Genomic DNA, 14193 nt, shown 5'->3' with positions numbered 1-14193 from the left:
ATTTGTCTACACCCCTGTTTTTCAAACTTGGCAACTTTAAGACCTGTAGACCTCAACTTTAAGACTTGTGGACCTTAAGACTTGATAACTTTAAGACCTGTGGACTTCAACTCCCAGAATTCCCCAGCCAGCATGCTGGCTTGGGAATTCTGGGAGTTGAAGTCCACAGGTCTTAAAGTTGCCAAGTTTGAAAAATCCTGGTCTATGTTGTAGTGATTTACAATGTATATTTTGAGCAACAAAGTACCAGCTGTGTTGGTTGTCAGTGCAAAACAGCCAACGGCTAACTTCAAATCCAATAATTCAGGGCTCTGTCAGTTGGGTGTGAGAACATCTTCACATCCTTCTAAATATTCAGATGATATCAGCCTACCACAATTTGTTTGAAGCCATTGTTTGGGGCTAAGATCTACATTTCTTGCGAGGGCCACACATCTCCATTGTTAAAAATCGTTAAAAATTAACCATTTCTCCTGCATTTTCCCCCTAATGTTTCCCATTCAATTGGATGGGGAGGGGGGGAAATAAGCAGCTTTTCATTCTTCTGATTTAGAGGAGGAAAATTTGGCCAAACTCTCGCAGATAGGATGAGAGGATTCAGAAGTTTGGAGGAAGAAAACGCCAATACACAAAGCCGCCCCAAAGCTCAAAAACTGGAGGGAAAGAAATCCAAAAGGAATTCAAAAGCACACAGCAAGGAAGTAGAAAATCAGAAGCCGCTTTCTTAATATATTTTTAATTAGAATTTTTTCAGTACAGTAAAAGTATACAAAAGGGGAAAAAAAGATAGACGGTATGAAAAAGAGAAAAGGAATTAAAAGAAAAAAATAAGTTATGCCTTCTGACCTTCTTTCTATTGAGTAATGATCATCTTATTCTTTTCCCCATCCTGTTTAGCCCTTTTTAATCCCCAAATCTGGAAATCATCCATTCGATCTTTTCTTCTTTCAACAAAAAGTCCACATAAGGTTGCAAGTCAAAAGCAGAAGCCACTTTCAAACAGAAAGACGACTGTGGGGAAAGTGGACAGCTTTTGGTCACTCACTGCGAGGGTTTTGATTGATTTCATTGTCGGCATTATTAGGCCTCTGTTATTTATTTTCTGTTCATTTTAGAAACATACAAGGCCACCTCTACAGCAACTTTGGATTGCGATTTGTTTTCCCTTATCGCTACGATTCTATTTTATCCTGGCATTGCTTAACTTTTATCAATTAATGGTTGTTTGATTTATCTTTGCCACGGATGTCACGGATGTCTTTGTTGATTGTTTTGGAAGCTGCTGTATATTTTGCTTTGGTGACAGACAAGTAGAACGGAATGAAATTTAAAAATGTTCATCCAGAGACTTCTATCGCCACCACTCCAGTGGTCTCAAGGCAACGGACAAGGGACCGACTGCAGTACCACATACTCAAGAGAAAGACGACATTGTCTCGGCGTTCAGGCCTCTGAGCAAGGACCACCATGACCTTCTCAGGAGACAACTGTCCTCATTTTCCTGACCATTGGCAGAAGACAGGCTTCCTCATCGCTTTGCCATTTTGGGCAACCAGCAATGAAATCCCAGCCTTCTTTCTGGCAGAGATGGGCAAAACTTTGGACATAGTAGCTTGATCCTCCTTATTCTTTTGACAGCCCTTGGAGACAGGCCAAGTCAACAGACAGAGCAGGGACTCCAGGAATCCTACTTTATCGTTGTAGATATGTTAAAAGAATTTTGAAACTGCCCCAAGTTTCTCTCTATCTATCCCAGCTTATACTAAACCAAATCAAGGAAGGAGTTGTTCGAAGTTCTTTCTTACCCTTCCATCTTCAGATCATGTAATCTCTTCTCCAAATTCCTCCTAACAGTTTGCTCCTCCCCCCCCTCCTTCTCCAAGGTGAGTTCTACATTCCTTTATATCTCTTAATTTTCTTCCCACCCCTGAGCTTGGCTCCACAGTCCCAAGGCTATGTTGGGTCAAAATCTGCCAATGTTCATTTATTTCATTCTCATGTTTATTTACAGCCATACCTTTGAAATCTTACAAAACTTCATGGCTTCACCGTTGGAGAATGTATTTGAAGCTATTGCCCTCTGCAGTTAGAAAAAGGGTATTGCAGGAGCTCTCCAAGGTAGAAAAATGGACAGATTCTGATGGAGATCAACTAAAAATGTGTCCAGCTTTACCTAAGAGGAAAATGGGTAATTGCTTTAGGGCAGGTCAGATTTCTGGCCCATTTCACCCAGTATTTCCCACTCTGGACCAGCGATCAGGGTCAGTGGCAGACACATCTGCAATTTTGCCCGAGGCCTCGGTATGTTGATGGGAATGTTCTTTTTTTTTTTTAATGAAATTTGTATTTACAGATTTTCACATAAGTAAAAGAGAAACATGAAATTATATTATATAGAAATTAAGAAAGAAAGAGAAATAAAAAAGAAGAAAAAGGCAGTTCAGGTAGGAAAGGAAAAGAAAGGAAAAGAAAGGAAGTAAATGGATGAAGAAGGGAAGGGAAGGGAAGGGAAGGGAAGGGAAGGGAAGGGAAGGGAAGGGAAGGGAAGGGAAGGGAAGGGAAGGGAAGGGAAGGGAAGGGAAGGGAAGGGAAGGGAAGGGAAGGGAAGGGAAGGGAAGGGAAGGGAAAGAAGTGAATTCCAATCTGCTTTACAGCAATTACAAACAAATACATTATCTCTCCTCCCTCCTTAAAGTTACAACATGGTTCTCTTCTTCCCATATTCAACCCTTTTAATCAGCAAATCCATAACTCACCATTTTTTTTCCCAATTTCAGCAAAAAGTCCATAAGGGTATGTTGATGAGAATGTTCAACCCTTGAAGAAAACTTCAGCAAAATGCTAATATTAAGCATTGCTAAAAAAAAAAATGAGTTGCAATTTTTTTCCAGCTGCTCCATTCAGCCCTGCAGGAATTTTGTACCAATTCCTCTTGTTGCAGATCCTTTCCTAGCTAAGATTTAAGGGTGGGAGAACCCGTTCCAACTCAGAATCGCATTCCTACTTATCTATGGGGGAAGCCCATGTTAGAAAGTAGTTATTAAAAGGCTAAATGAATGCCATTTTAGAAGGGAGATTAGTGCTTTGCTACTACCCAGAAGCAAGAGTACATAGGTTAGAAAGGAACGTAAGGACAAATGTTACACTCATAGCAAGAGAGATAAGGTATGCCAATTAGAACATGAGCAATTAGTCTATTTCTTATCAGGAAATAGAAATTCTAAATTCTAGAACTAGACATGTGTAGACTAGTGGTTTCTACCTGACTATAAAAGAGTGTTCCACTCCTGCCTGGGGGCCGTCCATATTCAATGCTTTTGCCTTGGGTGCTAATAAACTTTTGAACTCTGGTGAATGGTATCTAGTGTTTTGACCTGAGCAAGGAATGAACAACAGGGAAGAAATTCTTCCAACACGCGGGAAGGAGGCACAACGGATGTCTTCACCCACGGTGGCCCCATTCTTATGCTCCAGTCTTGCAGGGGGATCTCTGGAGAATTAGGAATAGCACCACCTGGGAGACAAGACAAAAACTGAGCAAAGGTAACCTAGAGAAGAACGGGTTCATGGGATTTCATCCATGCATTCATTGCCCACAAGCTGCTCACTGATTTATAAAAGTTGAAGAGAAGCTTCTGAGATATTTTTGCCCTGCCTCACATCTTTATGTTCAGCACCAATAAGCCTTTCCAAGATCACCACCATCAGACTGCTGAGAAGACAGCAACTTACCAGGTTATTATTGTACTTTATCCCCTAGAAAAGAGTTATTAAAAAGCTAAACTAACACCATTTTAGAAGGGAAGTTAGTGTCTTGCTATTATACAGAAGCAAGAGAGTCACATAACACAGATAAGGAAGGAATGAGAAGAAACTCTTACACTCCTATTAACAGAGATGGATGGATGGATGGATGGATGGATGGATGGATGGATGGATGGATGGATGGATGGATGGATGGATGGGTGGGTGGGTGGGTGATGTGCCATCAAGTCATTTTCAACTCCTAGCGACCACATAGATTTTCTCCAGGAGGATCTGTCCCTAACCTGGTCCTTCAGGTCTTCCAATGGTGCTCCCATCACCACTGTAGCTGAGTCCATCCACCTTGCTGCTGGTTGTCCTCTTCTCTTTCCTTCCACCTTTCTCAGTTTCAGAACCTTCTCCAGAGAGCTGGGTCTTCGCATCATGTGTCTGAAGTAGGATCATTTGAGCCTGGTCATTTGTGCCTTGAGGGAGAACACTGGGTTGATTTGTTCAGTGATCCATCGGCTTGTTTCTTGGCTGTCCATGATATTCTCAGGAATCTTCTCCAACACCAAAGTTCAAAGGTATCAATACTCTTCCTATTATAAGTCCAACTTTCATTTCCATAGTGTCACAGGGAATACCATGGCTTGCACCAGAGATAAGACATGCCAATTAGGATAGTGAGAAATCGGATTATCAGGGAAGTAAAACTTGAGGATTTAAGAATTAGACATGCACAAACTAGTCGTTTATACCTGATTGCAAAAGAGTGTTCCACTCTGGGGGCCGGCCACACTCAATGCTTTTGCCTGATGTGCTAATAAACTTTTGAACTCTGAATTATGGTGTCTGGCGTTTTGACTTGAGCAATAACAAACTATAGGGAAGAGATTCTTCCAACAGTATGAATGAACGAATGAATTCCCTACGATCAACAGTGAGCTGAAATAATTTGGGCTTGATATTAGCTTCCATTTTTGCCCCTGACAAGATCAAAAGGCAGCCAATAATACACCTTTCTGAATATAACCAAGGCTTGGACAGGGAACCACTTTTACACCTCTTTCTGTGTATCTCTGTAAATTCCATGATGGCTAGAATTCAGCTAGAAATGTAAAATAATCTTTTTAAAGAAGTCTTCCTAAGCGCCTCATTCTGAGGACAAGTCTTCTAAACCACAAAGGTCTATTAGAAGTGGTTAGTGTTCACCTTCTTCCCTCCGAACAAACACACACAAAAATTGAAGATAGGTTCCTCTCGACAAAACACAATTTATTTGGCATCTAGATGGAATGTGTCTCACAGCATCTTGAGAAAAAAAAAGAAAAGATTAGTGTCCCAACCCACCCTTCTCCGCCCCCAAAATATTTTTTTTTTTAAATCAAAATATTAGAACATAAAATGTCACAAGGACCAACTTATTACAGTATCAAATTTCATTTCTACATACCATTCCATGAAATATCAAAATCTTTTTCCCCCCTCTTACTTTTACACACACGTGCCACAGTTCAATTCAGCCACAAACAACACCACGATAAGACTGGCAAATCCGACCAGGGCCGAAAATGCCTTCCGAAAGAAAATAAAAAGCAGTGACTCATTTATTGCCACACTCGCTCATGCGTGCACACCCATCACACTTCCCAAGCATACAGAAAGTTGGGCATCCAATTTGCAAAATAAGATGTAGCTGTAAAAGAGCTGTGAATGAATATCGGAATGTGCCTTATGTTGAGTCCAAATGTTGGGCTGTAGAGCTCTGAGTTTGTTCTACCACAAATGGTAACAGCTCCCCAGATTTTCCCAATTCTACCTTTCCTGTTATAGCCTTGAAGTAACAAGGGATTTGTGGTTTCAAGAAGCTGTTTTTGTGAGAAAAGAAATCAAAATAATGGGCAGTGGAGGAACTGAATGGGCAAACAGTGGTTTTTCGCCAAACGCCTATGTAGTTCATGTTGTTTCTCCTGATACCTGGAAGTTGAAGACAAAATGGTCGTTCTTCCTCTCCACCTGTACCAGCCTGGTTGAAATGAACAGAGGATTTTAACCATAGCTCTCCAACTTCCATACCATAATCCTATCCCTTTATTAGGACATCGGACCCACTTGGGGATAAAAACAAGACGTGGATTCTATGGAGCCATTTTTCCAAGATACATTCAGGCAAAACCACCAGGTCTTACTGAGTAGGAGGTCCTGACCTCTAAGCTACTGTGTACCTCCAAATAAAAAGTAAAACAAAGCAAAAAACCAAAAATCACACCCATGGAGAAATGTCTCCTCTAAGAAACTGACATCAAAAACTGAAGGACTTGTCAAATGAAACTTGTTAAGATGGAAAATGGCCTTTCCAGCCCTGGGAATTAAAATCTGCTTTATGGTAGGAAGTGGCAACCTATAGCCACAAGTGGACTTCAGCAAATTGGCTGAGTGTGGTGGGAACTATATCCCAACCATCTCTGGGGGAGACTGCAATAAGCATTTTTAAATTTTATTTCAATGTGGATAATTTAAGGGTGCCGTCAGCGCTCACGTTTAAGCAGTGCAGGAGTGGCGATGAAGCAAAGAATAACCTGGTGCAGAAGTCTTGATTTCAGGGAAGGGAAATTTAAAAAAGAAAAAAATGGAAGGATTTTGCCATTTCAGAACGAAATGGTACCGCTAGCTCTGTATTGGCCTATGTTTCTTCCTACACTCTCATGTTCTTGCATGGACTTGCAGCCTGGGCCTCAGCTTCCAATCTTGTGTCGCTCTTGTGCTTTGCTCAAGATCATAAACTCTCAATCACCCGAGCCCACTCACACTTACATATATAAAACCAAGGAAAGAAGTCAGTACGTACAATGTATAAAACTGATGAGTGTGCTAAAAACGCACATAACCCGCTTTTTATTTAATTTTTTTTTTCCATACTTCAGAAACGCTCAGTATCTGCCCTGGATCCACAATTCTGACCACAGACTTTGGGAAGAAGAGAGGACGCTGCCTTTGCTACAAGATCGAGACAGCCAGGAGGCAGGAAGGGAGGAGGAGTGGGAGAGAGAAGAATCCACAGGACTGGTTTTTCTCCAGTGTCACGTGGCAATTTCCACGCTCATCCAAAGAGAGATTCAAGTCTCTGGCTGGCTCACTCTGGGCCCCTGGGCAAAATGGCTGGGAATGTGTTTGCCACTCAGTAGTTGCTTAGGGTCACTAAGGGTGGTGGGGAGAACCATTTTTTAACCAGACTTCCATATCCCGTGGGGCAAAATCAAAGGGAGCCCATGAGGTCAGTAAAGGGGAGTTGTGCAGTTCTACCTAAGCTATATCTACCACGACTTCCAAGAGAAAGAACTGTCTGGATGCAAATGCCTAGCAGCATGATTGTTGTACCGTAAAATGAGATTCTAATGGATTCATGATTGTTTGCAAGCAAGTATCGCCAACCAGAAGCACAACGGTGTTTGCTTTCTACGGAGTCAAGTCAAGATCACCAAGGTCTACGCTGATGGGTGACCACTTTTGAAAGTTTTAGGTGGAGTCTTCCCAAGCGATCCCTGGACATGTGGAGAATGAAATCTGGGATTTTCTACAAGGAAATCTGGAGTGTTATTTGCCAAGCTAGAACCCTCTTCTAAAACAGCCTGCACAGTGGACACACCCCAGAAATCGGTCCAAAAGCCAACCCACCATCAATATTACGTCAGGAAAGATACCAAATGCAAAAGAAGGGTGAGAAAAGGGTTCAGTTGAAATGAGAAGGCACCCTCACACGTTAAGTATTGAACCATGCGCTGCGTGTGTTTCTCCTGTCCCTCTAGGCCTTTTGCCTTTCATAAGGCAACAGGAACACACAAATGAAGGATTGGAAGTCAAGCCTCTGCCAACTAAATCTGGGCAACTTTTTCAGGAGGCAGTAGGCTAGTGATGGATAAAGGTCTGTTTGGCTACATTTGGAATCAACTCAGTATTTACAAGTTCTCACCAAGATCTCTTGGTGGGAAGGGTGAGTGGAGGCTCTAGGGGAAGATCTCTTTACCTTTCAAATCGGAGATGTCCTTCTCAGAGACTCAAGCTAAAATACCACTGAGGGTGTCTAGCTTCACGCATCTCCAAACAGGTCAAATTCCAAACTCCAAATCGGTCATAATGAACAAAGGGACAGCTTTTGCTAAGGTTGGTGAGGAAACCAAGATTCTGTATGATTGTTTTCTAACCTCAAATTATTTTCTTTGCTGTCTCCTGTTATAATAAGCTAAGGCGTCAAATATAGTATAAAGAAAACACGAAATCTAACTATTGCGAGTGAAAAACAAATTAACAAGGAAAGAGCAAATCAAAGGTGGACTGAGTGGTCCAATCCTTTTTTTTTTTTTTTTTTGGAAATTCTGTTACCCCCACACCATCTCAGTCTCAAAACTCAATACCCCAATTAATAGTGGAGAGAGAAGGAGAAGGAAGCTCATATACAAGTCACTGAGTTAAAATGACCCAGCTGAATCTTAAATGTTTTATGGCTAAGCGAGCAAATTGTTGATTTGGACCTTAGTGCTTACTTCCAAGAAACAAACAAGTATTCAACAAACTCATATAGTCCTTCTTTCCAAGCAGGGGTGGAAGCCATGTGAAGATGAAGACTTTATGGACCCCAATTCCTGCCTCTTTCTCCTTGGGCTCACAATTCAAATGAGGAAAGTTCTGCAAGCTGTTCAGAGATACCCAACTGCCCAAAGTCTAGTCTTCTGTACTTGAAGTTTAGCCAAACAAAGACTGGTAAAGCAGGAGATTCAATAGTGACCAGCCACACTCTGTTCCATTTCTTTCAGAATCTGTTTCTCGCAGATCCTAAAGCCCTGGCATTCAAAAAGCTTCTGCATGTCATGTACATCGTCTGGTCTTTCCTTTCCATGATTTACAAAGTGGGGAGATGGATGATCCGCTTCCTTTACACACACACACACCCCAAAATCGATCCATAATTTTCCTCTTTTAAAAAAAAATTAAAAACTCAACATCTTCTGCTCTTTTTTCCACTGCCAATAGGGGGAAAAAAAAAACCAGTTTTCACAACTTGGTTCTTCTTTTGAAGAGGGTAATGTAAGAATGGAAAAGGACTGCCCTAGCCAAGGGGTTCAAGTCTAAACTAAAAGGAGAATTTGAAAAACAAGACACGGAGTTTATTTCTGAACTTCAGTCCGTGAATTAAGCATCCACTTGTACGTCTGCTGTGCAAAAGAGTTGCTCAATCTTTATTTCTGGCCGGCAGTAAGGGGTCTTTTGTTTTGATTTTGTTTCCTTTATACAATGGTATTTAGAGAACAGTGACTGTGACGGTTGCCGGCAAGGCTCTCCGAGAGCGTGCTTTCACTTAAAGGAGTGTCTGGTAGGACAAGAAGGGTGCTGCTGTCAGCAGAGTTTTCAAGCTCCATCGGAGACGGGCCGACTGAAGCAGGAAGAGATTCATTGGGGAGTGGCAGAGATGTATCAGCATTTCCTAGTGACAGCTGAGCATTTGGCCCCATCTGGGAATGGACCCCATCTAGAAATGGAAAGGAAGGAGAAATCAAGCCCCAAATGCATCCACATGTTGTTAGCTACTTCCAGACCATTACGGATGATTTTTGTAAGACTGGGATCCTGACATTCCATCCTGCATGAGCCCCAGATGCATGGATCAACTCCCCAGCCCCTATCACCATTGCTGAAATTCTGGGAGTTTATCAGGAGAGCAGAGTGGTCTACACCAAGACTGGGGAAGTGGCAGTTACCTAACTACATATGAATCTCCAACATCCCCCTGGATATACGTTGAGTGACACAACCAGCTCCTGGAATTCCAAACACAGGATTTTTCAGGACCTACCAAAGGATGCTGGAGAATTAACTGGAGACTTTCTACCTTCAGAACTGGTGCTCTGCTGCTGAGTGACCTTCCCTAGACTGGCACATCAAATTAATTCTTTACTGGGGAGGGCGGAGCTGGCGTCGCGGCGGTACGGCGGGCGATCCTGGGCTCCCAGGATCGCAGCCGATATCTCCCCCCCCGGATGGTCCCGATGGACCTAAGCCGTCCCGTAGAGATGGCGATCGCAAAGGGTGCGTCCCGCGGATCTCAGGGACGCCGCAAGTCCCAGATTGATCCCGGGAGAAGCTCTTGAAGCCGGCGGAGGAGAGGCAGCCAAAAATGGCTGCGAAAGCCGGGACAGCTCCAAAGGAAGAAGAAAGAGAGGGGTGTCAACCGGGTGAGATGGACCTTTACTATTCAACTATTCTTAGAGAACACCTTAAGTAACTTAAAGAGATTTTTAAAAGTGAAGAAAAGTGGATCAAGCGGCGAGATTGAGCCTTATAAAAAAAGGGGGGGGGGATTTTTTTTTTTTAACTTTCCCTTTTTAGTGGAATTGGCAAGATGTTTTTTCTTTTAAAAAAAAAAAATTTTAACTGGACTGGCTTTTTCTTTTTAATACTCAATAATTCTTTATCTTAAGCCTCTTTTTTGACTAAGATTTCTTTATTGTTATAAGAAATTTATATTTTTTGATTTTGAAATGGGGAAAGTGGAGTTAAGAGAAAGTAAATGAAAGAAAGTTGCACTGCCATCTAGAGGCTCGACATAGTGCCTTTTTTCTTCCATTGTGACGCATGCTCAAGGACCCTGGGCTTTCTAAAAAGATAGTGGGATGTGCATGTTTATACAGGTGCCATCCGAATAACTATAAACAAGAAAGTGGAGTTGAAAGCAACTTTGAAAATATCAAGATGGAAAGTTTGAGTTAGTCACAAGAGCCTTTATTAGTGGCAGTAGCTCTTCTTTCTGCTAGAAGCTCTGCTTTGCTCTCTATTCCCCCCAGTTGGATTTTTAAAGAGATCCAGCCTTTCCCCTCCTCTTCTTTTTTTTTTCTTTTGCTTTTTTTTCTCTTTCTCTTGGCAAGAACAAAGATAAAGAATCCTTTGACTCAATGAAGGTTTATACAAGATAATAGACTATACGAGAAACACAATGCAGAAAAAGATCTTTAAACTATCGAGGATGACTATAAAAAACTGGAAGAAGAGCTGCAGAAATTCCTGCAAAAAAAAGAAAAAAAGATATTAAAGCTAAAATGGACTTAATTAAACATAAAACGGGATCAATGGAAAAGGAAGAAATAGCACAAGAAATCAGAAACATTAAACAGAATTATTTTGAGGCTTATAAACTGAGAATTAAAAGGGTTAATCAACTGATAAATGAAGAGGGACAGACTTGTTCTTGGTACTGAGGGTGAGAAAAAGATTATACAAGATTATAATGGAAAATCGTACTAAGAGAATGTATAAAAAGAAGAAGTAAAATAATATTGAAAGAAACTACTTCAGATGCTTAAAGAAAAAATGAGGGGAATACAACAATGATGGAACTGACAGAAGCTTCAAAAAGCAGAATGTTTGAAAGGACATTTATTATTGCTTTCTCTTATCCAATAATATAGAAAAAGGAATAAACAGCTAGATGTTTTGGGATATTGAATGAAAAGGGTGAACTTAAAATTATGCAAGCGCTGGAATAAAGTATAAAATTGAGATATATAGTTAAAAATTGTATTTGATTATAAATGTTTTAAGAGATTAGACTAAAATTTATACATGGTTGGATATAGTAACATATAGATTTTAAACTAGAGACATTTTTGTTGAAACATGTAGTGAAGAATTAAGTATGTTTTGATAGTGGTTAGAACTGTAACTTTTAAGAATTGGAAGAATGAAAAAGTACCTATGCAGGAGGAAGTTATTGAAAATTATGGAATGTGCAGAGATGAGTTAAATTGAGATTTGAAATTAGAATAAGAAGATAAGTAATTTTATATGACACGGGATTTGTTTTATTAATGATTGGATGAGAAAATATAGTAATGTAATGGATTAGGAAATTTTACAATAGAAATTTGATATCAATTATTATATATATACACATATAATCGATAGATGAAAATGTACTACTAATCCTATTGAAAGTTAACATTTCTTGTAATAAATGATTCTATAGACTAGCTATGAATGATTAATAATTGTTAATTGATAAGTACACAAGTATATTTTGAATAGATGATATGAGAATTTAAGATTATGAAAGGGGCACCAACGAGTTGGTAACTGGTTGACACACGGTATAAAATGGAAGATTTTTTTTTATGCTTTTCTATGTTCTTGTTTGTTTATGTATGTTTTGTGTTTGTTGTAAAAAATAAAAAATTTTATTAAAAAAAAAAATTAATTCTTTACTGAATGCTGAGTAGGAAACACTGAGGTCAATGTCAACAAGATGGAGTTGGGCAAGAATTCAAAGCAGACAACAATACCTGGAGGAGAACAAAGGATGCTGTCCGGGTTGATGGAAGCTTCATAAGGTGGTGGTGGGTCATCTGGATGTTGAATATCTGGGTATTTGTAAGCTGTGTAGGGTGGAGGTGGGTCATGGAAGTGAAATGCTCCACCTTCTCCATCATCAGAAAGATGCAGAGGAGTGAGTCCCGTTCCAAAGCCATCTGGACCATAATCAAACCCAGGCATCCTGCGCCCCAAGTTAAAGTGGTGCACTGCAAAAGAGGCACAGGAGGGGGATATACAAGACCCATCAAGCATTATCAGTACAACTTCTTTTCATGCATTCTGCAAAGCATCCAGTTTTAAGTGGAATAGTGGAGCTTTTTCTCTTCAGCCCTCAAAACTTTCCCCATTACTCTGCCTTTACTTCCCAGAGAACTAGGGACGGTCCCTTCTGAGAGGCTTTCTCCACTCTCATTCCTTCCTCTGGACTCAGATTTCGTTCAACAGACCCAAATGGTTTGGTTGGAAGCTCTAGGCTGTGGCTCTTCCTCCCATCTCCCAAGGTCATTCTCACACTTTCATATCAAAGGGAGGACTAGAACTCAGAGTCTCCTGGTTTCTAGTCCAGGCCCTTCACCGCCACACCAAAATGGCTCAAACAGAGAACCACCTCTGGCTTTGCGTGGCACGCCAAGGGCTGCACTCTACAAGCGAACAAAGCCAACCCCCATTTGAAGAGGGAGTGCAGAGATTTCAAGAGGTGAAATAAGGGCCTTTAACATCTGCAAGGTGAAATGTATGCATCTGACTCCTACTAAAAAGTTGCAAAATAGAGCACCGGTGTTCAGAGGCGGGGGGGGGGTCTTCTGCAGGCCACCCTTTTAGAAAGATTATTTAGACACCTACTTTTGTTGGAATGTTGTTCCAACATCCAACAAGCAACTTGTTCCTGGCTACAGCAGCCCAATTCCAACTTCTGAAAGGCTACAGAGGCAAGTCATGGAAACCCTCACCTTCTAGACACCCAAACTTTCCAGTGACCTTCAGAAAAGGTGAGGCACACTTACAGTTTGCTCCAATCAAGGACTCGATGCGCTCCCGGCGTCTCTGTCGCAGCCGATGGACCATGAAGAGCAGGAGAGACAAAATGAGGAAAGAAGAGACGCAACTGACGATGAGACGCATCCCACTGGCCATGGAGTCAAATAAACTGTTGCCGTCTGCAAGAGGGAAAGAGAACGGCCCCCGTGATAAGAGGACAAAACCTCTCCAGTTTCACCCTTCTGAACCAATTGGAGAGGGAAGGTATTTCTAAAAAAAAGATCATTATAATACCAACAGAACTGGTTTTGTTGGCAACATCCACATTTGGACATTTGGGCATGAGGATGTATAGGGTACCTAGCAAGAGTTTCCAAAAGTCATAATGCACCAGACCTTTGAGGCAGGCCAGGTCAAGACGCAGACTTCAGAAGAAATGCTAGAACTCAGTTGAGATAGTAGAATCTTGAAAGCCTGATGCCATTTCCCCTTCTCTCTCTCTTCACCAGAGAGAGTCAAAGTGGGGCAATTATGAGTCATGCTTTCATGTTTTCCCAGACTGAGCTCATGTTTTACTAACAGCTGTTGCATATTTTCTTCAAGACCATCTACTATGCATAAGTATCTTCTCAATACCCTGAAGCACATTTAGATGGACTCTCTCCCCACTGGGATACGATGAGATGGGAGCCTGGGAATGGTTTGGTTGGAAGCATCCAAGGCACCAGTTTTCTTGCTTTATGGTTTTTATTATTGTTGGTTTTATTGTGGTGGTGAGCCACCCAGGGTTGTGTTCTAAGATGGCGGACATACAAATCTTTTAAATAAATAATTTGTTAAGAGAAATCACACACTGTTGGGGTATGCCTCAGCAGAAGAAAATAAAGGTCCCTGTATCTTAGGAATGGGGTCTCAAGAGGACAGTATTTCAGTCCCAAAAGAAGGCAACGTACTGTTGCCATTGCAACGGGCAAAATCAGACATTTAAATTAATACATTCCCATCTGCTCTAAGGCCACTGATCTCAAAACAAATCTTAAAAGTTTGGCAGGTCACAGAGGAAGTTTGGAAATTAACAGTTGTACTGAATTTGAAACAGGTTGCTTGAAC

At 41.1% G+C, this 14193-nt stretch overlaps 1 protein-coding gene across 4 annotated transcripts in view; it reads right to left on the bottom strand.

Moving 5' to 3' along the window:
• Nucleotides 1-178: 178 nt before the first annotated feature.
• Nucleotides 179-14193, bottom strand: part of DGCR2 (DiGeorge syndrome critical region gene 2) — a 45215-nt gene continuing 31200 nt past the window's right edge. For 2 of the 4 annotated variants that reach the window (XM_088135392.1, XM_088135394.1), the window contains 3 exons: nt 13110-13262; nt 12075-12311; nt 6606-9271 (listed from right to left, as the gene is read on the bottom strand). In XM_088135392.1, coding sequence (XP_087991518.1) covers nt 9030-9271; nt 12075-12311; nt 13110-13262 — 632 coding nt within the window. In that variant the 3' untranslated portion in view covers nt 6606-9029. Of the gene's footprint in view, nt 3515-6605; nt 9272-10679; nt 10801-12074; nt 12312-13109; nt 13263-14193 lie in introns of those variants that run through there. The other 2 variants (XM_088135393.1, XM_088135395.1) reach the window with 2 other exon arrangements.

Source organism: Python bivittatus, unplaced genomic scaffold (assembly GCF_059951505.1).
Source record: "Python bivittatus isolate LINGU-HERP-01145 unplaced genomic scaffold, Pbiv_v1 ctg000100_np1212, whole genome shotgun sequence".
Classification (NCBI taxonomy): Eukaryota; Metazoa; Chordata; class Lepidosauria; order Squamata; family Pythonidae; genus Python; species Python bivittatus.
Note: the sequence above shows the minus strand (reverse complement) of the source record. Positions and strands in the feature narration are given on the sequence as shown.